Below are 27,027 nucleotides of genomic sequence, written 5' to 3' on the forward strand. Positions count from 1 at the left end.
AGGTCTCATACTCTAACTTTCTTACTATTTGTGCTGATAAGTGCTGGTTCTTTCCTCTCTGGCTAAGGACCTCTCAATGGCCAGGCAAGAGGTTTAGAACTCTTCGTGAACCAGAGAGGAAAAGAATTAAAGTCCTTTACATGGGCAAATATGCACACACACACACACACACACACACACACACACACACACACACACACACTAGACAAGCCTAACCACCTGTGTCAATCAAGTCTACAATGTTTATTCATGCTTATGTACATACACATACACCTACACATGTATGTATAAACAAACAGGCATATATATCTGGTGGGATGGATGGGGCTGAGCTCCCCCAAGCTACACTTTCTTTCTTTTCTCTGACCTTTTTATAGATAAAAGTTCTTAGAAAAGTACCTTATGGATAAAATGTTACACAAAAGGGGAGTTACAGAATGATATTAATATAAATTCAAAATAGTGTTTCATTCTTTAAGCTCATTATAAGTTCAAAGCAACAGTTTCATATAGCCTTGCTTTATCGTGGTCCATACCTGTAGCATCATCCTTGGACCTGACCTAGAATGAATTTTTCCTTGATCACAAATTTGCCCCAAGCCTATTTCTCTTTATAATGTACTTATGAAGGTTCATTGTATTCTTTATTATGTAACTATTCTATGAAGAATGGGCACATTCTACTGATGCTTTTTTCATTTTTTTGTTTATTTTTTCTTGGATATTTCATGTATTTGCATTTCAAATGTTCCCCTTTCTCTCCTCTCACATCCCCTCTCATCCCTCCTCCCCTTGCTTATGTGAAGGTGCTCCCACTCCCATCCACCCACTCCCACCTCAATGTCCTGGCATTCCCCTATACTGGGGAAACAAGCCTTCACAGGACCAAGGGCTTCTCCTCCTATTGATGCCAGACAATGCCATCCTCTGCTACATATGTGGCTGTAGCCATGGGTCCCTTCTTGTGTACTCTTTGGTTGGTGGTTTAGTTCTTTAGAGCTCTGGGTGGGTGGGTGGGGTGTCTGGTTGGCTGATATTGTTGTTCTTCCTATGAGGTTGCAAACCCCTTCAACTCCTTCAGTCCTTTCTCTAACTCCTCCATTGGGGCCCCCTGCTCAGTCCAATGGTTAGCTGCAAGCATCCTCATCTGTATCAGTAAGGCTCTGGCAGAGCCTCTCAGGAGACATCCATATTAGGCTCCTGTCAGCAAGCACTTCTTAGCATCAGCAATAGTGACTGGGTTTGGTGGCTGCATATGGGATGGATACCCAGGTGGGCAGTCTCTGGATGACCTTTTCAGTCCCCACTCCACTCTTTGTCCCTGTATTTCCTCCTATAAGTATTTTGTTCTTGGGCACATTCAGTTCTTGATTTTAACTTCTGGCAAAACAACTAAATCCATCCCTAAAATGTTTCTTCCTAAAATTATTTGAATCAAGTGAGGAATTCTATAAAATCATTAACTCATCTAAACAACATTAATTCATGAAATTCATCTTTATGTAGATCTGCAGGAAACCTGCTCAATAGGCTATGTAAAGTTACAGGAAAGGCATATCAGCTGCAAGACGCAATCTTGAGATGAAGTCTTTTGGGACCTTGCCTCTCAGACCTCGCCCACTGTAAGCCATGAAAAAAAAAAAAAAGATGGGCACTCCCAGGAAAGTCACCTACTCGCCTTAGGCTCTCCTAGATGGCTCCTGACAGGAGGCAAACAAGATGTTGAAATGTGAACTCCTCATTGCCAACCTGGGCACATTATTCCTTTTTTATTTATTTTTTGAAACAGGGTTTCTCTGTGCATCCCTGGCTGTCCTGAAACTCATTCTGTAGATCAGGCTGGCCTCAAACTCACTGAGATCCAGCTGCCTCTGCCTCCTGAGTGCTGGGATTAAAGACACATACTACATATCCCGGCCTCATATTTTTATTTTTTGAAGTATAAGGATCATTCTTTTCTCACTAGCCACAAAGGAGCATCAGGCTGGATTTGGCTTGTTGACCTTAGTTCACCAACTCCTGAGCTTGAATACCGCTGAATCTGTTCGGTGTGGTTGGGTGGAGAGTGAGAACTGAGCATTTGTAGAGCTGTATGAGCCTGAAGAAGTGAATTAGAACAGACCTTGGGATGCCTTAGACACCTTGCTATGGAGTTAAACCTATCTTATGCGATAGGAATCACCGAGTTTGAGATTGGAGTATGCTGTGGTCGAGGCCATAATTTAGAAAACATGTTCTGGCTGCTGTCTGAGGAATAGGTTGGAGGGAACATGAGAGACACAAAGGGGGCAAAAATCTAGGTCTTGGCAGTCCACACACAACCATGAGAGACAAGGATTCCCCATGTTTGCCTGTGCTTTTCCCAGGCCTTGCTCCTCTCCTTGCTCCAGCCAAGTGAGATGGCTCTGTTCTGTGCACCTCAAGCCCCGTCTTTCATCCTGGTGCTTGGAACCTTTCACATCCTGGCCAGTCTTAACAAACCTCTCCTCTGCCACAAGCTTCCCTGATACCCAGACCCTTTGGGGCTCTCAGAACATGGCAGCTACCTCCTGACTCATGCCCCTCTCACTTCGGTTCTCTTTGCCTTTAACAGTTTGGTCTGGGGATGGCACACATGCTGCCTCTCTGTGAAACCTGCCTCGATGTTACTGCCTTTGTGGCTTGTGTGTGTCTGGACATCTATCCCAGAAATATTGCTTCTTTGTTTTAAATTTTACTTATCTTTTGACTGTTTCATGTATGTATATAATGAACTTTAATCCTTTCCACTCCTAGTGCCCTGTTTCCACCCCTTTCCTTTCCTGCCAAAACCCTTCTTCCCAAGATCCCTTCCTGCTTTGTGTGGGAGACCCTCTGGGCTGCCTGCATGAGCATAGGTGGGAGGTTATTTACCAGAAAATGGACAACACCACCACTGAAAACACACAGACACCCTGCCTCTGCTGCTATAGCTACCAGTGATCCTTCAGAGACAGGTGGGCCCCACATGCCTTTCCTTCTTCCCTGATGAGAGGTTGATGAGCCCAGTCCTGTTCGGGTAGCCATGACTACAGTGATGTCATGAGTGCACCATCCATGGCATCTCCAGAAGACAGCTTCACCACATTCTTCCCCAGCCTTTGTTTCTTAAAATCTTTCTACCCCCTCTTCCGTGATGGCCCTAGCCTTGGAGGAGGGAACATGAGTGTTCCATTTAGAACCAAGCACTACACTGTCACTTATTCTCTGCACTTGGACCAGTTGTGAGTCTCTGTGTTAACTAACCACCTCCACTATAAAAGAAGTTTCTCTGATGAAGGCTGAGAGTCCAGCAGCATCTCTTCTTAGCAGATAGACATAGACAGTTTGCAGCCAAAGAAAACTGGGGCTTACCAGAGGACAAGAACAAAATAAGCCTTCAGTGTGGGGGTAATGGATGCAGAGGTGGTGGTGGTGGTGATGAGAGTGGTGGTGAAGAAAGGAGGAGGAAGAGGAGGGGGAAGAAGAAGCAGAAGCAGCAGAGGAGGGCAGTGGCCATTTGGGCTCATTGCTTTTTTAAGCAAGTTCATTTAAGTTCACTTTCATGTGTATCTGCTTGGCGCCAGGGCCTGTGCTCAGTTATCCGGCTACCATGCTGCAGTGATACGGTTCCTGACCTCGAAGGGCCAATCCTCCACTGTGTGCCAGACAAAATACATGGCACACCTCTTTCTTATACATCTCCAGCTGTCTCAAGACCCTGCAGACTGGGACAAATATCCTAGGACAGTTTAAATAAAGCAGATAAAGTCAGGGGAGGGAGGTAGCCCACCTGGCCAAGATTTGAGGAATATTTTCTAGGGAGGCAGCTTTGAGATGGCTGGGATTCCAGTGCTAAGAGAGGGCCATTTTTCTAGTAGAAACATTCTAAGGGTGACTGGCAGGACAAGCAGGGAGAGGGGAGGAGTCTGCTGAAAAGATGTGCAGTGGCAGCCAAGACAAAGAGGACTGAGCCTGACTCCAACAGGCTGAGGGTCAAACCCAAGACACTCTATCCTGTGAATGATGGGTACCTGGAAGTGAGGAGGGAAAGGAGCAGAGCCGGCTCCCTGCCCACATTTGGGCATCGTTGTCATACATTGCTTCTATTATCCCATCTCTTGTTTTGCATGGCAGTTCTTGGACCTTTCCTTCAACAGCCTGACTGAGGAGGCCATCTGCGATCTGGGGATTCTGCCACATCTCCGTGTGCTGCTGCTCACGGGCAACGGGCTCACCTCTCTACCACCCAACATGGCTGTCAAAGAGCAGTAAGTTCTACATCCTTGAGTTTGTCCCATGTGTCCTCCCAGAAGCCTTTGCCTGGGTCCTGACATCAAAGGAATAGCTCAGAGCAGCTCTTCTTGGGAGTTCTGTAAAGACAGGCTTTGAGTGTCCAACATGAGGATGCTGCCTGCTTATCCTCCAGGAAATTCCTTATATGGATGCTTTCCTGTGTGCTCATCTGATGGTTAGAGATGAGAGGAAGGGGAATAGGAGCTGGGCCTTGGAATGTGATCACCCTACATGAGAAGCCACCATGATGATGACTGCAAGTTCTGCCTCTAGAGTCAAAAGCACTTGATTCAAATCTTGTCTTAAGAGAGAATGGAGCTGGGCATGATGGGGGAAGCTTTTCATTCCAGCCCTCAGTAGGTTGAAGCAAGGCAGTCTCTGTGAGTTGTAGCCAGAATGTCTACATAGCAACTTCTAGCTAGCCACACTACATAGTAAGACCCTGTCTCAAACATGCATGAACACAATCACACATGTACATACATGTGCATGCATCTACACATGTACACACACACATACACACACACACACACACACACACACACACACACACACATTTGCAAAGCCATTTCCCTGCCTCTGATCTTTTGTAGGCTATGGGTATTGCTCTTGCTAGCTGCTCCCTCTGTGCCAGTTCCTTAAGTCTACTTGCTGGTCTCTAAATAACCTTTGTACATTTCCATTCTGCACCTTTGTGGAGGCTGTTTTTCTCCAGAACATACTGACTTTTCTGAATAATAACACACAATTAGTGTTTACTGGGTGCCAGGCATTGTTCTTCACACTCTAACCCTCAGTTTTATGAACTAGGAGATTATCATCCCATTTTTCAGATGAGGAAATTGAGGTAGAGACAAGTTAAATAACATCCTCAAATTTACAAAACTAGTTTATTGCAGAGCCAAGATTTGAATCAAGTGTTTTTGACTCCAGAGGAAGAACTTACAGTCATTGTGGTGGCTTCTCACATAGGTTGATCATATTCCAAGGCCTGGCTCCTAAACTACTTCCTCTCATCTCTATCAGGTGAACTGGATGTGTCCCTGCTTAGTCTAGTACTTGGCTAGCGTGTTGGGACCTCCCTCAGCCACCTAAACGAGTATCTCTATAGATGGTGGATAGATGGCTGCTACACCTGGTCCCTCCACGTGGGTCGGGAGTACGCTCAGAGCTAGAGCTCTGTCTCACGCATCTCTGATCAGCAGCAATAGACAAAGATCTGATGCTTTTCATATACTGTGTAGTAAGTTGATACTGACCCATGAGATATTGATGGTGACGGACCTGGTGATGATGTAAGTAAGGTTGGTGACAAAGACAATGATAATAACATTTAGTTGCTCCAGGTGGTTGGAATAATAGTGGTCATTGCATTTAGGGTTCCTTTAGTTAGGATTATCTTGTTTCCAAGCTGGATGTCACAAACCTAGCTCAAACTTAAGTAGGCAAAAAGGGTATTTATGAACCACTAGTGGTGGCATGTGCTTATAATACCAGTATGAGAGGCTGAGGCTGGAGGATCATGGGAGTTCAAGGTCAACCTGGGTTACATAGTGAGACCTTATCTCCCATCAAAGCAGAAGAGGATTGGAGAGCTGGTTCCGCAGTTAGAACCCTTGCTGCTCTTGTAAAAAGGACCAAGATTCAGTTCTTTGCACCCATATGGTAGATAACAACCATCTGTAACTCCAGTTCCACAGGTTCCAATGCCCTCCACTGCTCTCCATTGGTCCTGCATACATGTAGTAGACAGAAACTATACACTTTTAAAATGGTGGGGAGGGGGTGCGGGAGAGATGGCTCAGTGGTTATAAGAGCACTGACTGCTCTTCCAGAGGTCCTGAGTTCAAATCCCAGCAACCACATGGTGGCTCACAACCACCATGTGGGATCTGATGCCCTCTTTGGGTGTGTCTGAAGACAGCTACAGTGTACTTATATATAATAAATAAATCTTTAAAAATCAACTTTAAAAATATTTTTTATAAAGGAGAGAAAGGATGCTTCTAAATCTAAGAAGTCCTAAAAACTAATTGGATGGATTTGTGCAGGGGGACACTAGGCACAGGGGACAGGATGTACCAGGGTTCTGGTCCCATATGCAAACTTCTGTCATTGTGTCTGCTGTGTGCTCTTAGACCCCTGCACACTGCTTTGTTTGCCCTTATGCTGACTTTGTTGGAAGGTAAGCATTCTCTGTGATAAGACTTGTCTTAGTCAGACTCAAAAAAAAAAAATCGTGATTCACTTGCTCCGAGTAGAGAGATATCATCACTGGTATTTTTATTATGGACAATTTCAGAAATGCATAAAAGTAAAGCATGGTTCTAGTATTCAGTGTCCTTTCGGATGGCTCATATACTAAAGGAAAGGTCCCAACTGATGGCACTGTTCTGGGAGGTGCCAAAACTTGAACAAGTGAGGCCTGGCTACAAGAAGCCCTTTCCTGGGGAAGGCCCTTGGGGTATCTTGTGCTTCTCCAAGGCTTGTTTTTCTCTGATTCCTGCCCTCCATGAGCGTGGTAATATCTACCATGGCTCCCATCAGCATAGCCTACCACCTCATGGCAGCCCAGAATCGAGGAGGTCAAGAACTAAGATCAATAGCCAAATCGCTTTTCATGGGTGTTCATCACAGCAGTGGACAAAATGATTAACAAGGGAGGATAGAAGGTAAAATAAGTTCTCATGTTTCTTCTGCCCAGTAGTTAGCACCTGACAGTTGTGAGATTGTGGCCAGTGTGTTAAAACTATACCCCATATCATACCCAGTATAGATTATTCTTAAGAAAAATGTACCGAGTTTTAAATGAATCTGCTCACAAATTAATAAGCAAATTCAATTGTCATGTATATTCAATATGTGCCTCTAGAGACAAGGGCTCCTTTAAGACACGTAGCCAACAAACTTTCATTCCACCTCCAGCATCACCAATGACAAATAGAGACACTTGGTTATGTCAGTCCTAGAACACTGCTGGAGCACGAGTCTGCATCTGCCACTGGACTTTCTGAGAGGCCATTGCTCTAACTCTAGCCCAGCTGCCTCGGCCTTTGTCGACACAGCAGCCACTGCCATTGTTCCTGTGCTGTTGCTGTCAGGGGCCAGGGGCCAGGCAGAAGGTTTGCTTCCCACCCTGCTGTGCTGGGCAGGCTCTTACCGATTGAGAGCACCGGCTAGAAGCCAGATTAAAATGTTGGTCTAGCAAGTACAGTTAAGCAGTTGTCCCCAACCCTCTACCAGATAGTTTTGAGTACAGAGGGAAAGACTGAAGGCTGACAACAAGGAGACAGACGGCTGGTGCACACACACACGAGCCCACAGCAGTAACCACCACCACAGGCCTCAGGAAACTGCACTGGAGACACACCCTCCTCCTCCATGAGCTGAGCTGTGGCCATCACCAAGCAGAGCTGTGGCCATCACCAAGCAGAGCTGTGGCCATCACCGAGCATCTTATACCCGTGGTATATAGGGACGTGCGCACACTCATACGTGTACATAAAGCAAGAAGGAAAGTGGGATGAGAGCATCCATAATCGCCACATTACCTTTTCTTACTTGGTCGGGAGGCCATGGTAGATATTCATACATTTTCCTGTCACCCATCTATAGTCCTGTTACTGTCACCCAGCCACCTTAGCTAGTTAGAGTTCCTCAGTCTTCACTCCTGAAGAGTCTGAACACTAAGCACACTGCTTTTAGGAAGGTACTATAATTTCTAGAAACTTTTGCTAAATGTCTTAGACTTTCTAAGAGGAAACCAATAATACCACAGACTCACATATTCTTTTGGATCTTCGAGGAATAACAGCAGCGTATTTACTCTGGATAATTACTTATATTGTCAAAAGCAAGCCCCCTTTCTGCCTGCCTCTTGTTTCAATGAAACAAGAAACCCAAGTGGCTAGTGACAATATTAGCTTCTAGTTTCCTGAGATTATTCTGGTGACCCCCAAGAAGCGCCTCTAAATCAGAAGCACCTAATGTGGGCCCAGCAAGATTGCTCAGTGTTTAAAGGACTTCCCCACCAGCCCGAAGGCCTGAGTTAGTCCCTGAGAGCCATGCAAAGGTGAGAGAACTGACTCCACAAAGTTGGCTTCGGAGCCTGCCCCACTTCCCATGTGTGTGTATACACACACACACACACACACACACACACACACAGAGGGGGGGGGAGGGAGAGGGAGAGGGAGAGAGAGGGGGCAGAGGGAGAGAGAGGGAGAGAGAGGGAGAGAGAGAGAGTCAAGAAATGAGAAGCACACTATCAGGCATCACTGTGAAAGGGAACTTCCACTTCCCTTTGCTAATTCCTAGGTCCTTAATGAGAATGCTAATGGAAAGCCAGCCTCTCATTGACTGCCAATTTATGTGACGTCTCCACTGTAACTCAGGTCCCCATTTCCCCAGTTCTACATGTCTGGTGTGCATCATAAAGGCTATTTCACCAGAGGGCAGAGGGTAGGATAGGAAGCACCCCGATTCTGTGTCCTCACCTAGCAGCAAGTGCATTGGCAGATCTGTCTTAGGAGACCACTGGGGACTCTGGAACCCGCTGAAGACATGTCTTCCAGAGGAAGAAGGCTGAGTCATCAAACCGCTGATAATTTCAGGTCTTTCTCAGTAGCTAGACCCATCCTGCCCTCCCAAGTCTCGTGGTAACAATCACACATATGCCTCTGTAGCATAACTGAACAGCTTGCAGTCCCCAGAGTGGGCAGAAATGTCCCTCCTCTCCAACTGATAGGGATCTGTCTTGTGACTACTAACTGCCACTTCCGATCATGAAGCAGAGAGGTAGTCAGTCATCCATTGTTGTCCCCACACTGCTCAAGCCCCTCCCACTTCAGTCGGAGAAACCTCTTTTTGGGAGCCAGGTGAAGTCTAGGACATTCAAAAGCAAGTGTTTATGTGGAAGAAATCAGAAACTCACCATAAATGTCCAGAGAAAGGCACCTGGTCCAAAATGATCTGAGAAGACCTGCTATTGATGCCTCAGAATGATCCTTGCCACGAGGGTAGCCTATAAAAATTACAAAAATAAGCCAATCTCAGGAAACCTTGATGGGAAAGGAGTGTGCTAACGTGATAAAGACCTATCACGTCACATTAGCAGACTCCAACATTCAGTTCTCTACTAAAAATCCCAAGCTGTAAAGAAAAACTAAACAGAAATATTTCTCAGAAAAATCTGAAGGAAGATCTTCTAGAGAAAAAAACCTCACCAGTGGTAAAGATGCCAAGAGAGCTAACAGAAGACAAGGCGTGAGTCTGGAAAATTACACACAAGCAAAATATTAATAGCAACGAGAGGGACCCTGAAAAGAAATTAGAAATTCTACAACTGAAAGTTATGGAGGTGAGGGTCATTGGAGAAATGCTAAGGCAGAGTAGAGCTGAAGGAAGAAGTGGTGGCCTTAAAGGTGGTCCAGTTACATTTACAAAGTCTGAGGAATAAAAGGATTGACATCTCTAAAGCCAGAGGGATCTGAAGAAATACTGCCAGCAAATCAGTGTCCACAGGACACTGCGGAAACCCTGGAGGAGGAGGAAGAGAGGCAAGCCGGGAGAGGGGGGAGGAGAGGAAGGAAGGGGGAAGCAAGAGGAGGGGGAAAGGGGACGGGATGGAAGGGAGGGAAGGGAGGGAGGGGGGAAGGAGAGATTCTTTGAAGAAATAGTGACCCTTCTCAAGTTTGTGTGAATAGAAATATCCATGAAGCTCAGTGGGCGTCACGTACACACGCAGACACACCACAGTCAGTGTCAAAGATAGAGAGGGGTTTGAAAGTAATACAAGAGAAATTATGCCACATATGGCATAATGTAAGATTATCAGCCTTCAGTAAGATGGCAGCCAGAAGGGAGAAGTCTGACATATTCAGAGTGCTAAAGAAAAAAAAAGAACCAGGAGTCCTATGTCCATCAGGCTGTTCCTGGGGCTGGAGACATGTCTGAGAACTCAACTTGGATTCCTAGCACACACACCCAGACGCTTACAACAGCCTGAGATGCCAGCATCAGGACCCAGAGGGTACCTGCATTCACATGTACACACACACACACACACACACACACACACACACACACACACAATTAAAAAATAAAACTGTCTTTCTGTGCTAAGGGAGAAATTAGACATTTTGAGATAAGCAAAAGCTAAATAAACTCATGATCTTTAAACTGGCTCTGCAGGAAGTGTTGGTGCAGGATGTGGCCAGAGACTGCTATAAAAGAACCCTAGACAGAAACCAAAGCTGTGCGCAGAAACAAAGATTACTCAATCTTTGACTGTGTATTTAGGGCAATGCACAGTCAACGCAGAACCATTGTACTAATATGGCAGCTCAGGCTGTAGAGCTCTGTGGGCAGAGAAGGTGGATCTGTCTCCCAAACTGTGCGGGAAAACTTTTTTTTTTTTTTTGGTTCTTTTTTTTTCGGAGCTGGGGACCGAACCCAGGGCCTTGTGCTTCCTAGGTAAGCGCTCTACCACTGAGCTAAATCCCCAGCCCCTTGGGAAAACTTTTAATAGACACCAGTGCTCCCTTTTGAAGGAATGTATGCATCGCAGCCAGTCTCTCCATCCAGGAAACGGTGCCCTTTGCGGCACAGCAGTGACCTCTGCTGTTGGCAGACGATGCGCTGCTGGGCTCTGATGAGGGGGACGTGCATAGTCTTCCTCCCTGCTGTGAGGACAGGTGGCTACCTGACATTCACGGAATTAGGTCACCTTGTCCATCTGGTCACTGAGGTCGCTGCAGTGTATATATCCACAGAGGACATACCGACAGAGACCAGGATCGCCTTCATACCCCTACCTATTCTGGAAGTTCATTCATTCAAAGATCACTCCAAACCTCACTGCTAGCAGTTTCCCCCCCCCCGACCCCCCCTTTTTTTTACAAGCTTTTGTTATTCACCCATTGTCCATGGAAGATCTGTGCTTCTGACTCTCTAAGCAAGCAAATGGATAGTCAGATGCTTTGCTCCGAGCTTTTCTGCTGTGTAGAGCCAGACCATAGCATACAAAGTAATTTGCAAGTACAGTGGAGGCCTCCCTGGGCTGCTGGTCCTGAGCTTTTAGCTGCGGGCTGATGGAGAGACAGCGGCACAGCTGGGATAGACACCTCAGGAATCTGAGCCATGATCCAGACTTTCTGGAATCTGACCTTAAATGATACCTCCCATATGCAGAATTTTTTAAAGTTTATCTCATAAATGCTGAAAGTTGAAGAAAATAGAACTGGGGAATGTTGGGAGCGGAGCATGAGGAAAGGTGAATGACCAACATTAAGCTGTGGGTGTATAGAACTGAGTTCTTATATTCTGTTATCCACTAGGATAAGTTATATTATACAGATAACCAGTATGTGCTATGTATTTCAAAGAATAAAAAGAATTAGAAGGAAATATTTGGAATGTCTTATCATGAATGGTATGTTTGGGAAAATCGATGTGCTTGTGCTGGTTTGAACGCGACGTAATGTGCACCATATCAAAGCATCGCAGAGCACGCCATGATATATACATCTTAAATGTGTGGTGGTGCACGCCTTTAATCCCAGCACTCAGGGAGACAGAAGCAGGCAGATCTCTGTGAGTTTGAGGTCAGCCTGGTCTACAAGTTCCAGCATAGCTAAGGCTACACAGAGAAGCCCTGTCTCCAAAAAAAGAAAGAAAGAGGAAAAGAAATATGTCCATTATTTCAAAAGTGTATTTCTGCACTTGATGAGACCGTTCTGTCAGACATATGGTTCATAAGTGACTCACATCACATGGCCATTTTGTGTCTCATGTGCCAGTCTCTGCCAGCACACAGCAGTGAGCCAAAAACTGAGCTTCAAAAAGAAAACACTGATCAGAATAAGGGTATTACTTTGCTCTTAACAATCTCCACTATTTCTGTCTACAAAGGGCTCTATTTATAGCATAACCTTGTCAGTCATTCATCATCCAAACCAGAACATATTTAAGGGAGAACAAAAGAACAGTTGTTTGAGAAAATGGAGGAACTCAGGCTTCCCTTGAAAAACAGGATGTGTGGTAATCCTGGCTGTGTGACACATCTGTTGCTATGGACCTTTTGCTCCCAGTGGGCTTGCGGAGTGGGTCACACAGAAGGGCAGTTCTCGCCGCACTCTCAGCCTGCTGCAGAGCTTCGTCTGGCCGCTGCCGACCTCAGGGAATAATTAGTCAATGCTTTGAAAAGCACAAATGCTTTACTTGTAACCTCTGGATCCCAAAGAGACCAATGGAGCTTTGTGCCTTTTTCTTAGCAACAGGTGGTACAAAGTACTAGAGATACAGCTCAACATGCTCCAGGTACCCGAACGCCAAGGACATTAAGCAGGCTGACAGTCCCCAGAATTCTTGTGTTTTACCTCTTGCCTGTGATCCATGTGTACCTTACTAAACCATGGCAGCGGTGGGAGTGGGAGAACTCGGGGGATGGGAGTGGTAACTTTTCTTGTCACCAACTCCAGTCAGCATGTTGTTTTCTGTGGGACATCAAAATAATCCATCCTTATGGATTGATGGTGATAAGGCTTGAAGTTAATATGACCCTGAAGGAAGAGGACACACGGGTACACTGTTGTCCCTGTCAGGTTAAGACAAACTATTTCTGGAAGTCCTTGCTAACTGATAAGGAGAAGGAACCATCGTCGGGTCCTCAGGGAGACTCCAGGTGTCAGGAGCTCTGCTGATTCAGCACAGGAAGATTCACATCTGCTGCAACAGCTGGAGTTGGAGTCACCATGGTGTTGAAGATTTAAGTGCAGACATTCTTCAAGACCTGGCATTTGCACAAGTGACACTTTGCAGGCCTGTCGTGTGCTTCAGTGGCCTCTGTGGCCCTACTCTTCCCCGCTGGCAGTGCTCTCTCTGCAGTGATCTTGGGGTGCCAATGGTATTTTCAGTTTACTGTTAGGGAAGGAAAGTTCTCAGAGCTCTGAGGTGGCATTTTCCATAGTAACAGCCCACCAGGTTGTTACTGAGTAAACACTGTGGGTGTTCGGTTAATTGGCCAGTGTGTCTAGTGCATGCTGTCGGGGGGGAAACTAGAAGTGGGCTGAATTTCTAGTCTTCCCCTGACCTCCATGATCCCCACACTGAATGGTGGCCCCTGTATCTTCAGCGCACCCTCAGAGACTTGCACAAGTCTGCAGGTATTGTCTGATGGCTTGTATAAATCTAGTTTTACACTGTGTGGTGCTGCTTGCTTGTGTGGGGAATGTTTTGTGTGGGTGTTGCTCTGCGTGGTAGCTATGGTCATAACGAGTACTCAAAATTAGCTAATATGAGGCAAGAACTTGCTTTTCTATTGCACTTAAGACCAATTGTATGTTGTCTAAATGCAAATACAGAACCCAGTGAGATGTCCCAACTCTCCCTTTGAACAACTTAATCACTTTTTTCTTGTCAGATTGAGAGTCTCTGGTCATCTACATGAATACTTCTAAACCTTCCTAATACAATTATAGTAACTAAAATTATTTGAAATTATTTCTAGTGCACACTGCCTTTTACGATTTAATCCTTCAATGTCCTAACCTATAACCAGGGGCATGTCCTTAGGCTTCCATTCTGTGGCACGCTATGGACGTAGGGTTTGGGCCCCTCCACTGGCACTACCAACAAACTGTCTGGTCAACTTCCCGGCCTGCCTGTCACTTCTTTAGTGGGCAGACAGCCCTAGGGAGAGCAACCTTTGGGTCACCTCATAGAACTCAGTCCCCATAATTCCTCATCAATTTTCAGGCACCTTAAAGTACATTGTTTTAAAATGTGTAATTTGTGTGACTTCTCTCTTTTATGCTGAAGGCAGTTGGCCCACGTTACTCGTCTGTGACATAATAAACCTTTGCATTTATTTGGCCAGGTGCCCAGGAGCACTCACTGTGGCTCCCAGGGGCACTCACTGTGGCTATTTCCTGATTATTCTAATGACATGGAATCGAGGTACAGCTCTGTGAATGCCCGTCACTCCGAGACAGCTTTCCTGGTTGTGAGATGAGAGGGGGGCTTTGTCTGGCTCAGGCTCTCCTGAGTACGGCCATGCCTTTAGTGTCTCTGCTTCTCGATGGATAACCTACTGTCAGCGTGTTCTAGGCTTTGATTCTCCAGACAGTTCAGCCATAACTCAATTCCAGCAGGCTCAGCAAATGCCCTTGGGGCTGCCCAGATTCCACCATTCAAACCCCTCTTTGGGATTTACAGTCTGCACACTGCTTCCTCGTGGTTTTAAAATGAGGCATCTTGTTCCTTTTTGCTCATTATTCAGCAGTTAGGTTCTTCAGTGGGAAGCCTTGCTGCATAAAGGAAAGCTGGTCCCTACCATTGCTGCCTCCCGTGTCAGTCAGCTCTGTGTCGCTGTGACAGAAAACCCCCAAAGAAACAAGTGCAAAAAGGAAGAGCTAATTTTAGCTCACATTCTCCAAGGCTTGACCATGGTCACCATCTCCCCAGCTTCTGGCTGTGGCCAGGCAGACTGTCTTGATATAGAGTGCCTTAGAGCACATGTGGCAGTTAGGACACACAGACAGAACTTGGGATGGGAATGAGGGAAGGTGGACCCTGTTTTCAGCAGTGACCTAAAGGCTTTGCAACAAGGTTTCATGTCCTGGAGGTTCTATGACTGCTCCATAAAGCCATCAGCTGGCACCAATCATTTAGCACATGATGCATCGTGGGTATTTCAGATCCGAATAGAAACTCGTTGCTCCGTATATAAGAACTGCAGAGTACATGTGCTCCTGTCTGCACCAGGGCATCAGTTGAAATCATTGTGCTTTGAGAGAGCTGTGGGGCTCTTGGCATAAAGTATAAGAAATTACCTGTTACTGCACCAGAAGTCAAGTACAGCAGGTGTCGGGCTTCTTGAGTTAGAGCTCCAGGCTCCTTAGAAGCAGCATGCATTCTTATGGCTGAACCCCTAGGTGTGTGTGTGCATTCAGCTTCTAAAAAGACATTCACCTACCCTATTTTTGAAACAGTAATCCATTTCCCAGGCAAGAACAATGCAAATGCTGTTTCTAGCATGGAGAGCTGGAAACTTCTGCGTCTCCATCTCTGGTAAACTGCCACTTCAGGGATTCCATCCGCCAGACTGTGGGGAAAGCACAGGAGAGCTACAGCTGCAGTTGGCTTCTCCTGCTAGGTCCCATGCCCCGCGTGCATGCGCACGTACACTCACGCACGTGCCCGCACACCCTGCTTCCTTCATAATTGTGGGCTCTTTAGACTGATTTATTATGGGAGTGTACCTGCCGTAGCATGTGTGGCAGTCAGAGAACAGCTTGAAGAAGCTGGTTCTCTTCTCCTACTTTGTGGGTGCCAGGAATGAAGCACAGGTTGGCAGGGTTGGCAGGAGGAGCCTTTGCCTGCCGAGCCATCTTGCTAGTCGCTGTCCCTCTTTTATGACACCTATTTCATAGACAGAAAAAAATCCCTTTTCTTAAGTTTTTACTAGAGCAGACTTTAAGAAGGTGAGGTAGGATTACTGTCACAGAAACAGATGGAGCCCCTTCACCATGGCGATGCTTAAGAGGGGGTCTCTGAAGGTTTGACTCACTTGAGTTGCATCGGGCCTCCCTGGCATAGAACAAAGAACTGCTGTGTGCCTTCCCACTTAATCTGTCAGAGATTCAACATCCACTGGGCAGAAGTTGTCCTTCTAGGAAAAGGAGAGGTCCCTGTTACTAAAGGCCCCTGTCCTCTGGGCTAACAGTGCCCTTTCTAAAACCACATCTGCCCTGCCTGCCCTTGTTCAGTCAGAACATGTATCTGTAGGAGTCTGTCAGTTTACAGTAAGCCCGGGAATCTCACAACTGTATCCTAAAGATAAACAGGATCTAGGTTAAGATCATAGGTGCAAAGACTGGAGAGCAGCCCAGAGTTCTCTCTCTCTATAGCCACCTGTCTCTGTGACTTTACCAGAGTATCCACACAGCTGAGCTGTGTGTGTGTGTGTATCTCTGTGTGTCTGTGTGTGTGTGTGAGAGAGAGTGTGTGTCTGTGTGTGTGTCTGTGTGAGTGTGTGTGTGTCTGCATGTCTGTGTGTGTGTCTATCTCTGTGTGTCTGTGTGTGTGAGAGAGAGTGTGTCTCTGTGTGTCTGTCTGTGTGTCTCTCTGTGTGTGTCTGTGTGTGTGTCTGTGTGTGTTTGCATGTCTGTGTGTGTGTCTATCTCTGTGTGTCTGTCTGTGTGTGAGAGAGTGTGTGTATCTGTGTGTGTATCTCTGTGTGTCTGTGTGTGTGTCTGTGTGTGAGTGTGTGTGTGTCTGCATGTCTGTGTGTGTGTCTCTGTGTGTCTGTATGTGTGTGTGTCTATGTGTGTCTGTGTCTGCGTGTGTGTGTGTGTGTGTGTGTGTGTGTGTGTGTGTGTGTGTGTGTGTCTGGGCCTCACTGTAGGCGCATGGCTGCCCAGAGCTACAGAGCCAGGGTTATTTCTCCTATTGCTTTCCCTTTTCAGAGTTAAGAGCATGGCAAAATCCCCCTATCCTTCCTTACGAGTTCACTAAAGCATTGCCTTTCCTGACCCCGCCACCCCCACCTGCTTCAGGCATAGCAGTTGCCTCTTCTGTGAGCCTGGAGAGGAGGGCAGGGCCCCTTTCTCTCAGTGCCTGGCAATATAAACACCTGCTAAGGAAACCTTGAGGGGAAGGAATGGCCGAACCCCTCCCAAGATCATGGTAGAAAGTTCATGACTTAAGGAATAGACGTACATCCCAGGGCCTTCATTTTCCATTAGTTCTAAGAATTTTATACACTACATTTGACCTTAGTCACCCCCTCCTCCTACTCCTTCAGATCCACCCCAATTCTGCACTTGCTATGGAACCTTTGCCAAGCCCTATCTAGACGTATATATCTTCTCACCCTGTAATCCAGTTAGATATATGGCCAGAAGAGGAAGCTGGTGGTGGGAAGGGTCTGGGCTTACAGATCAGAGTTTATTCTCTGCCTCCTGGCAGAGACTTTGAGCAAGCTATGAGACTTTGAGCAAGTTGCTGAGCTCCCTGATTGGAAACCAGGTAGACCAAACGTCTCCTGCTGACATCCTCCAAGGATATGTGATGCCCCTGATCGCAGAAGGAATGACTAGGCTTTGGAGAAATGTTAGTTGCCTTACCTCTTGCCTGTGTACTTGTAGCTCACGAATGAGCTTTGTGTTCGTGTGTGTCTCAAGTGTTTCTGTTTTGTGTGGATGGAGTGACACTGTGCAGGGAGGGGTGAGACTGTGATCTGAGGCATATACCCATGGATCTTTAGGGCAACCTGGGCCTCAACCCCCTGAAAACAGATCAGATTAACCATTATATCCAAACCACACCACTCCCGGCCCACCTGTGATCACCAGGGCCTCAGCCTCTTGAAATTCCTGTCTCAGGTGGTTTGGGAATTCCCCAAGAAAACCTCAATAGCACAGCCATGGTCCAAGCCAAGAGTGTATTGTCCCCATGGTTACCAAAATCCTCGGGCTAGGTAACAACAGGTACCCAGCAATCTGCCTTCAGCCAGAGTTGTACAGTGTACCATTTGTTGCACAATCTCTACAATTAGGTCTTGCTTCATTCACCATTGAGGTGACTGTCAGCACAGCCCGTGCCCAGTGTCAGTCAAACATTCTCCAGGCAAGGCCTGTGTGGACAAGCAGGACTTGGGGAAGGGGTCAGTGGGTGGGAAGTAGGCCTGCTGCTCATCTCTACATGGAACTCTTGTGGGCACTAGGGAAGTTTCGAAGCTGGTTAATCCTCCTGGTCAGCTTTCTGTCTCCCCTTCTTCCTGGGGATAGTGGTTCTCATTCTCTACCCCCGCTCAGTACCCAAGATCTCTGTGCCCACAGGGAGGCATCTGTGACATCATTGACAAGCAAGAAGTACATCCTGAGGTTCCCGGCGCTGGAGACCCTGATGCTGGATGACAACAAACTGTCCAATCCCAGCTGCTTTGCCAGTCTGGCTGGGCTCAGGAGGTATTATCACAGCCTTCCTCATCACTGTCCCCACTCCCAGAGAGGCTCACACCTGAGGGCTGCATTCAGGCTACACAGCATGGGGTGGAGTCCCAGATCCACCACTTAACTCTGCTTTGTAGCCTTGGGCAAGTCAGTTCTGTGTCTGACCTTAGCTTGGCAGACAAGGGCAACATCAGTAAGGTTATATCCCGTCATGTGTAGGGTTAGCCGTTGCCCAGGATAGATCCCTGACCCTGAAACCAAGGCCCCCCACACACAACCCACACACTCACAACCCCCCACAACTCCCCATAACCCTACACACATAACCCTCCCATACAGCCTCACACACACAACCCTCCCATACAACCCCCATATAACTCCCCCCGCCACAATCCCACAGAGAACTTCAACTTCCAAGTTCTGCATATGTGGCAAAGATCCCTAGAATATTTCCTTTGCATTCAGTTACTACTTATTGGATGCTACTTTGTGCCTAGTGTTTACATATTGTCTCATTTCGTCTTCACCAGAGCCTTAAAGATTAGTAAACATTATTCCCATTATGAGATAGGAGCATTGAGCCCCAGAGAAAGCAAGTCTCCCCCCCAACTCAAGGTCACACAACAGATGTCCCTGTCCATGCCGGAATCCATGTGTGTCCCCCAGCTTGCTCAGCAATACTCCAGAGGTGGTATCACTGCTGGGATTCTGAATTTACTTTTCTTAATTGAAGACTGAAGAAGTTGAGCCTGGACCAAAACAAGATTTTCCGGATCCCATACCTACAACAGGTTCAGCTCCGTGATGGGACAGGGGACTGGGTTACAGAGGGGCCAAATTCCCAGAAAGAGCTGCAGCCCCAGATGTGGATATTTGAGACACCTGACGAGCAGCCAAATTATACCGTTCTGCCCATGAAAAAGGATGTCGACCGCACAGGTGAGCCCGCCCTTCACTCCTGACGCTGCTCCACCGAGGGGCGAGCTTCTGGGAATTGATCTGAGAGTCCGATTCTGGGCACTCCTGCATTCTCAATGAACCACTTAGTGACTTCCAAAACAGTTCTGTCAGGTATGATGCTTTCAAACTCCAAGTAAAAGTGATAAAAAAAAAAAACCCTAATATACTAAGAAAGAAGTCAGGAAGGTCTGTGATACATCTGTGTCCTCAAGGGCGTTGGGTCTCTCCATCCTCCTGGGGCACCACCTTACCTGCCTGTCCTGTGAGTCTGATTCCTGTTAGGTTTTCAGATGGCTCCACAGCCACGTGGCAGCCCCCAGAGGCAGGAAGGAAAGACACAGGAACACATCTTAAACCCAAGCTGGTAACAGAGGAGCACGTCTCTGGGTTGGACATATTGTGTCCTGGTCCCACTAAGGTAGTTATGTTACTGTGTATCTGCCAACCATTTATTTACAGTTCAAATTGGGAAAAATAGCATATGACAGGTGAAGTAGAGACATCTTGTGCAGAGCTTGAAGTGTTATCTACACTCTTTACATACATGCTTTACTCACATTTCAATCCAGAACATTCAGTGGGACCCTCCCAGTAAGTACCTCCTCCAGGAATAACCACCTTTGCCCAACTTGATGCACATGCACAAGACTGTCCCCCTGGTGTTATATCAGTATATCCACTAATATTACTCCATATATCTTTCCCCCTGTCTTATTTATGCTGTGTATACCACAGTGTATTTCCTTTTTGTTGTTGAGAGACCTGGTTATATCTAGTTTGGGGCTGTGAGCTTCCTCTTACCATTCAGTGGTCACTTGCCCTTCTTTCCTTGGGGACTGGGTCCAGGAGAAGACATGCTTGTCACACATCTCCAAGTATGTTGAGCATCCGTGACACTGTAAACGTTTCCCAGCATGGCTGGTCCAGTTCACTCCCACTCTGATGTGTGCGAGCTCTGGTTACCCCATAGCCTCACAAATGCTTGAGTTGGGCTTCGCTGTGCCACTGGCTATGTAGTGGCAGAGCGTCGTGGTTTCAACTTCCGTCTCTTAAATGACGAGCGATGTCAGGCACCCTTTTGTGTGTTTGTTGGTCAGTTTTATGGTCCTTTGGGAAATACTAAAGTCTTTTACCTACTTTTAATTTGGAATGTGTACTTTTCTTGATTTGTTGGGTTTTTTTTATAACTCTGGACACAAATCCTTTATAAATATGTTACCAAAAAATCTACTGGGTAGTTTTTTTCTTTCCGGACTTGTTTCTGTAACAGGGATGTCTGTTTCTGGCCAGATGTGAGCTTGGTCTGCCATTGGCCTGCCCACTTTTCACTTATTTAATTATACCGTTACATAAGGCTGTTTGCATGCACATGTAGTTTTAGCATAGTACCCCATACCCCGCTGCCCTCCCAAGCTAAGGCGGCAGCAAGAGTGAGCACCGCTGGAGCTTTACCTTCAGGGGAGCTGCTGGCTAGTGAGCCTCTTCAGGTGAGCTGCAGGGCCCAGTGATTGCTGGCACCACTAAAGGCCTGAACTTCTGCCTAAATGGGATTTGATTGGAAGTGTACCGATTAGGTCAAGGTGGAAACAACGTCTTTATGTGTTTTCCAGAGTAGTCAAAGAACACACCCTATCACCCTATTTAATTTTAACACTTATTTTATGTGTGTGTTCTGTCTACATGTATGTTTGTGCACTACATATATGCAGTGCCTGAAGAGGCCAGAAGAGGGGATAGGCTCCCCCTGGGAGTAGAGTTACAAAAGATTGTGTGCTGGAAATTGAAACCAGGACCTCTGGTAGAGCAGCTGGTCCTGATCCACCTCTCCAGCCTGATTGTCAGGTCTTCCCTTTTCTCCTGGAGGCTCTGTTGCTTCCAAGGCTGTGCCCATGCACATCTGTGGTCAGATGTGTTCCTGGGACTTTGATCCCTTTATGTGATCATCCGTGGTGCCGCTTTATACTCCAGCCCCATTGTTTTGCCACCAGTACACGTACTGAGCTCATGTCCAGCAGTGGTTCCACGTTCATTTCTTGCCTCCTGTCACTTCCAGGTTCTTTTGAATTCATCTGCGTCCATGGCGGCAGCCTCTATAGATGCCCATTTCAGCTCCTGTTTTCCTGTTGTGATAGCTCTTGGTAACTTTTTCCTTGTTGGCTGACCAAAACAGTGATGGTGGGAAATTTTCTTTGCAATCTTGAGAAAAGTGTTCAGTATTTCAAAAGTATATTAGATGTACATATTCATGTAGATGCCTTAAATTTAAAGAAATTCATAGGTATTCCTAGTTTTCTGGAGTATTTTTTCCTTCTGTGAATTGGTGTTGAATTTTATTGAACGTTTTTTAAAAATTGGGGTGATAATTGTTTTTTTTTTTTTTGGTGGTGGCAAAGTGTTTTTGTTTTTTGTTTTGTTTTGTTGGGGTTTTTTTGTTGTTGTTTTTGTTTTTGTTTTTGTTTTTTTTTTTTGAGACAGGGTCTTACCATGTAAGGCTGGCCTATAACTTACAAAGATTTGCCTACCTCTGCCTCTGTCTCTCCAGCCCTGGGATTAAAGACATGCCCCACCAACCCTCACATTCTTTATTTGAAGGGGTTGGTGAAAGTGAGAGAACCTTGGACAGCCGCCTCAGTGTTCACTCAGTCTTGCATTCCCAGGACAAGACCACACCCCTCAGCCATCCAATGGAATGTGCTGACATTTTGTGAAGGGATTTTGCAGCCATGTCCAGCAGGTGACTGGTGTAATGTCTTCCTCTGTTAAGACGCTCCTGTGAGGACCGGTGATAAAGGCTGTGCTTGCCTCATACAATGAGTTCAGAGCCTCCAGTGTGCACTTCTAGGACGTTTCCTAGGAAAGCTGGATACGCTTTCTTTCTTTTTTTTTTTTTTTTTTTTGGTTCTTTTTTTCGGAGCTGGGGACCGAACCCAGGGCCTTGCGCTTCCTAGGTAAGCGCTCTACCACTGAGCTAAATCCCCAGCCCCACGGTTTCATTTTTTAAGTGTTGGAAGACAATGTTGTGAAGCTGCTGGAGCCTGGACATACACACACACACACACACACACACACACACACACACACACACACACTCTGAAGAGTTGGAATCCAGGAAAATTAGAGTCTTGCAGGAAGGGGCTCTTAGATTCTAGACCTAAGTCTTAGACATGAGGACGAGCTGCTGCTATCTGACCTCAGCTGACCTTGTGGAGTTGACCCAGATCTTTGAAGAGAGGACCCACCAAGTGGGTCAGAGTTAGGCTGCTTTATGGATGTTGAAAATATGCCAATTGGTATAATCACGAGGTAAAGCTTCCGTTCCGCTAGTCCTAGGAATCACAGCAGCTGCAGACACTATGGGACACAGAGAGCAAGGGAGCCCCTCCCTTCCTGCTGTCACAGCCCTTCTCCCACCAGGCACCTCCTTGTCAGAGTCTAAGATGGCTCATTCCCTGGCAGACTGGCTATGTGAGACATGAACCTTTCCCTGTCCCTGCTAGATTGCCAGCTAGGAGAACTGTTCAGGGCGAATGCTGTCCCGGCTCCTGTACTCTACTGTTTATTCTCATGTGACCTTTCTCATCCTATCAGGAATATGAGGAGGGCCCAGACCCCAGGTAAAGGAGAGTGCTGCCTGCACAGCATGCAGTCCCACAGATGCCCTGCCTTGGTCCTTAAGTGAATTCAGCAGTTGATTGGCTCATCTGAGTCCGACCACCCCAGGATGGCTTCTGTAGTCTCTCCCCAATGCCAGCTGTTCTCACTGACTTCACCAACTAACACATTTTGGTTCAAGGCATTCAACATGTCTTCTCCTCCTCCTCAGCTGGGTGTCGTTCCTGTTCATGTCTCTCTTATGAGACAGCTGGTTAGCTTTCTACCCCGAGTAGCCTCCCCAGCAGCACTGGGGCTAGAAAGTGCTCACACAAAGCAAGTTAAGATGAAGGTCCTCGTGACTAAAGCACAGAGTGAGCTGAGGTGGGAGAAGGAGGGAGAAGGGGGAGGAGGGGAGAGAAAGAGGGAGGCAACCAACCATGCTTGGGCCCAGCAGCCTGGCTAAGGAGTTGGGTTTTCTCCCGTCTGACCCTTTTCCAGGTTAGCGCTGGAACCTGTTGGGGAGGCACTGAGAAGACACAGTGGGGGAGATGCAGACCCAACCCTGTGGGTCCTAAGGGTCCTCACCACCTTCCTCCCATCTCTTTTTATGTTTCAGAGGTTGTGTTCTCTTCTTACCCTGGATTTTCAACCTCAGAGGTAGGAGGAACCGCTACTTCACATCTGTGTGTGTTCGTTGTCCTACTAGGGAAGAACCCAAGGCCTTGCACAATCAGGGCAAGTGCTGTACCCCCTGAGCTCCATTCCCGGCCTCATCTGGATTACGAATACTGGATAGAGCATTAATTCTTGTAAAGAGTTGTACTATGCTAGTTAGAGAATAATGACAAGAGTGTTACATAGGAACTAACAAAACTGAAAAAGCTAAGAGAGCCACCAGAGACATTTCTTTAGGTCACACTAAGTAAACAAGCTTTTGCTGAGCACCTACTGTGAGTCAGTCCTGTGCTGATGTGGTGGGGGAACTGAACAGGCTCTGACCTCATTGGTTCACAGCCTTGCCCCCAATCTCCAGACACTGTTGAGCTTAGTGTAATGACAGCAGCTACCTCAGGTGATATAACTGGGACTGCCACCAGGATGGAACTCACAGGGCCCTCTGACAAAGGTCTCAAAAGGTGGACAAGTTAATGCAGGGTGTAGTGCCTCAGAACCTTGCTGTCAAAGTTGTACCATTTGATTTTGTCAGCATAGACGACTGGTTTTTGTTTCCAGGCAGAGCTCACTAGCCAAGCTCATGGAGACGGATACATGTAAACAAAACATAGATGCATCCATTTGCATTTCTACACCTAGCCAAACTATCCTCGAGGCATAGCACAGAAAGCCGCCTCCTCACAGACATGACTAGGTGAGAAACCATGCCGGTTAACCTCTGCTGCAGAACAAAACCGACAAGCACTCACTAATTCCTCTGGTTACTTCCCAGAATTCTTTGAGCTAGCAAGATGGGTCTGCTGGGTTTGCCACCATGGCAGCCAGCTGGGAGCTGAGCTTCAAAGCATACGGCTGGCCCTGGCCTCTCCCTTGTCATCTTCACCCTGGTCTAACCACGGGACAGAATCAGATCTCAAGAGAGCAAGAAAGAAGTGGAAGAGAGAAATCCAAATGTAGTACCTCAGCCATGTTCTCTTGTCAAAGGAAATCAGAAGGGCAGGATGACATTTCAGCACTGTGCTGACACTAACCACCCAGTGTGAGACTGAGTTTAGGTACAAACACAGGCGCGCGCGTGTGCGCGCGCGCACACACACACACACACACACATACACACATTTCCTGAGAACACTGGCCACACTCTAGGTGGTAGTCATGAAGGAGGAGAAGACAGTAAGCTATTTATACTAGCTATAAATTTGGGAGTCCCCACAAACCCCCCATCCTGTTTGATAACTTACTAGAACTCAGAAGATCTCAAGAAGGGTCCTGTTCAGACAACTGCAGTCGTATTATAAAGGACAAAAAGTGAGGCTCATAAGGCGAGATCTGGGCAGTCCCACCTGTGAAGCTTGTGTGCACCCTTTCCCCACGTCCCCATTGTCCCTATTGCCCCCATGGAACCTGGCATCCACCCTCCTGACACATACTCACCAACCAGGGAGCACAACTTTTGTTAGTCTTCTTGGTTTGAGCTCAGAGCCCACACCTTCCAACCAGGTCTGACCAGGCCCCATCCCAATCCCATTAGCAGAATGGAAATGTGGTTAAAGGAACCCTGGCTAACAGGCAGCCCAAGGAACCCTGGCTAGGAGATAGCCCATCACTTAGTCCCAGGACTTTAGAAGTTCAACACCAAGATCTGGGGCAGATAAGGCATCATATGCCTTCACCATAACGCAGCCAGTCTTGTTTTAGAAGTGCAGAAATGGCAGCTGCTCCTTTGAGTTGGCCAGTGTGCCAAGGGTCACATTGCTAAAGGACATTCATATTGTGTGGAGGGGCCTGTGGCCAGTGATGTACCTTGGAAATCAATAGCAGGTTGCAGGAACGTTGGTGATTATAGCTCAGTATCTGAGAACCTGGAAGGTGAATTGGGTGGAAGAGATGTTCAGGGGTCTTTCTCTGTAATAGTCAGGTGCATGTCCCTCTAAGAGAGGGCCAGTCATGCCCTCAGCTTGGTGTACTCTGGCTTTTCTGGTCTGCGCTCTACTCTGGCTTGCCTCTTTCCACTTACCTAGTCTTCTTGCTCCACTTCTGACCCTGAAGGGTTCAAACAAGCCAAGCTCCTGCCACCTGCCTCATCAAGAATCAACCAGCGAGATGAGTGGTCTTCAAGGAAGAACCTGATTATGCAGCATACCCACACTGAAAAGAAACAGGGACTGGTAGCTAGCCTTGTCCTTGGGGTGCACATAGGAGCCCATGGCTATGTAGGGGAAGGACTAAGACTGTGTGACAGGGCCTTGAGCACATAGTCGATCAGTCTTGGTCTGTCTCAGAGCATCTCATTGTCTCAGGTCTGGTTGTAGAGGTCCTGTGGACTCTTGATGAGGAAGTCTGGTTCAGTCCTGACAGGATTGCTCCCACTACCGCTAAGAATAATTGTTGTTCCTACCTCTAATCCCATGGTGGGGGTAATCTGAGCTCAGATCTGTTTCTAGAATCATGGAAACTCCTTAATTACTGTTATGTCTTCTGCCTGGAAGGATGATGGGAGATATGAAATGAACTTAGGGATAATTAATCTTCTTGGATAGTTTTTAGATGATTCGCTTGTGTAAGTGTGGAGTTGAGCAGGGATATGACCCTAAGTTCAAAGTTGCACAGGACATAGCTGTAGGCCATCTGTCATGGGGAGTCGAAAAGTAGGGGAGACTCCTGCCTGCTGTCCTACCCAGCTCTGTCAGGTTGCGGTAGGTGACCCATACTGAGGAGCCATCTAAGTTTCCAAACAGTACCATTTACCTGACACTGACCTGTCTCATGTGTGTAGCTTCACAAGTTGACTCAGGAGGACATAAATGTTTGGCTCCAAGTAGTCGCTCGTCACATGCTCACCTATGGCACAAGGGATAGTAGGATGGTGGGATCAAGCGCATACAGCAGTTAGAGCCTCTAGGGACATTTGGTTCACCTTAGTCTCTTATCTACCCTCATCATTTCCTTTGGCTCCTTGTAATTCACTGAACATAGTGATTTGAGTTTGGCACAGTTAATCCAGCAGTTTCCTTTTCCTGCTTGATCCCACGTTGGCCCTGAGGCATTCCAGACTGTAGGGGAGCCAGCTACTACAAGGGATCCCGATGAGCTGTCCCTTCATCAGGTCGAGCCTGCCTCAGGTTGGTCAGGACTTAGCTGTTGCTCCACCCTGAATGAGAACTTGGGTTCCCCTCTCAGCACGGTCCTACCCTCCCAGTTCCGGTGATTGACGGCCTTCCCCTGTGCAAAACCTCCTCTACCTCCTGGGGAATTCCAGCTGATGCACAGAAGGGGCAGCCAGAGCTAAGGTGCGCAGGCTGGGGCTGGAGGAAGGGCAGAGCTCCATGTCTGCAGCACTCTAGTATTCTGTGTCCCCAGAGAACTTGACATTGGAACTTTCAGCTATGCTGGAGAATTAGCTCTTGTGACCTCATAGAACATGGAGTCAGAATTCTGGCCTTTATGAGCCTAGGTGTCTCTTTGGCCACATTCTCTACAGAAGTCTTTCACCAATAGAAAGGGTGTCGGCTGCTGCCAGCCCCAACTTTTTCTTTAATCATTGTGACAC

The 27,027-nt window shown here is 47.0% G+C and overlaps 1 protein-coding gene and 1 long non-coding RNA gene across 18 annotated transcripts in view; one reads left to right on the plus strand and one right to left on the minus strand.

Moving 5' to 3' along the window:
- LOC102547456 (uncharacterized) overlaps window positions 1-26,973 on the minus strand; it is a 32,147-nt gene extending 5,174 nt beyond the window's left edge. For 2 of the 16 annotated variants that reach the window (XR_005499337.2, XR_005499338.2), the window contains exons 1-6: window positions 26,237-26,955; window positions 25,495-25,625; window positions 25,281-25,339; window positions 15,555-15,964; window positions 15,269-15,397; window positions 9,227-9,316 (exon numbers count right to left, since the gene is read on the minus strand). This is a non-coding gene — a long non-coding RNA (uncharacterized LOC102547456). Of the gene's footprint in view, window positions 1-9,226; window positions 9,317-15,268; window positions 15,398-15,554; window positions 15,965-24,232; window positions 24,759-25,141; window positions 25,340-25,494; window positions 25,626-26,236 lie in introns of those variants that run through there. The other 14 variants (XR_010060706.1, XR_010060705.1, XR_010060710.1 and 11 more) reach the window with 12 other exon arrangements.
- Window positions 1-27,027, plus strand: part of Xrra1 (X-ray radiation resistance associated 1) — a 64,601-nt gene that overhangs the window by 25,999 nt on the left and 11,575 nt on the right. For both annotated transcript variants that reach the window (XM_003748930.6, XM_006229821.5), the window contains 4 exons: window positions 4,135-4,268; window positions 18,135-18,263; window positions 18,982-19,187; window positions 23,419-23,459. In XM_003748930.6, the coding sequence (XP_003748978.1) occupies window positions 4,135-4,268; window positions 18,135-18,263; window positions 18,982-19,187; window positions 23,419-23,459 (510 nt within the window). The remainder of the gene's footprint in view (window positions 1-4,134; window positions 4,269-18,134; window positions 18,264-18,981; window positions 19,188-23,418; window positions 23,460-27,027) is intronic.

Source organism: Rattus norvegicus, chromosome 1, assembly GCF_036323735.1.
Source record: "Rattus norvegicus strain BN/NHsdMcwi chromosome 1, GRCr8, whole genome shotgun sequence".
Classification (NCBI taxonomy): Eukaryota; Metazoa; Chordata; class Mammalia; order Rodentia; family Muridae; genus Rattus; species Rattus norvegicus.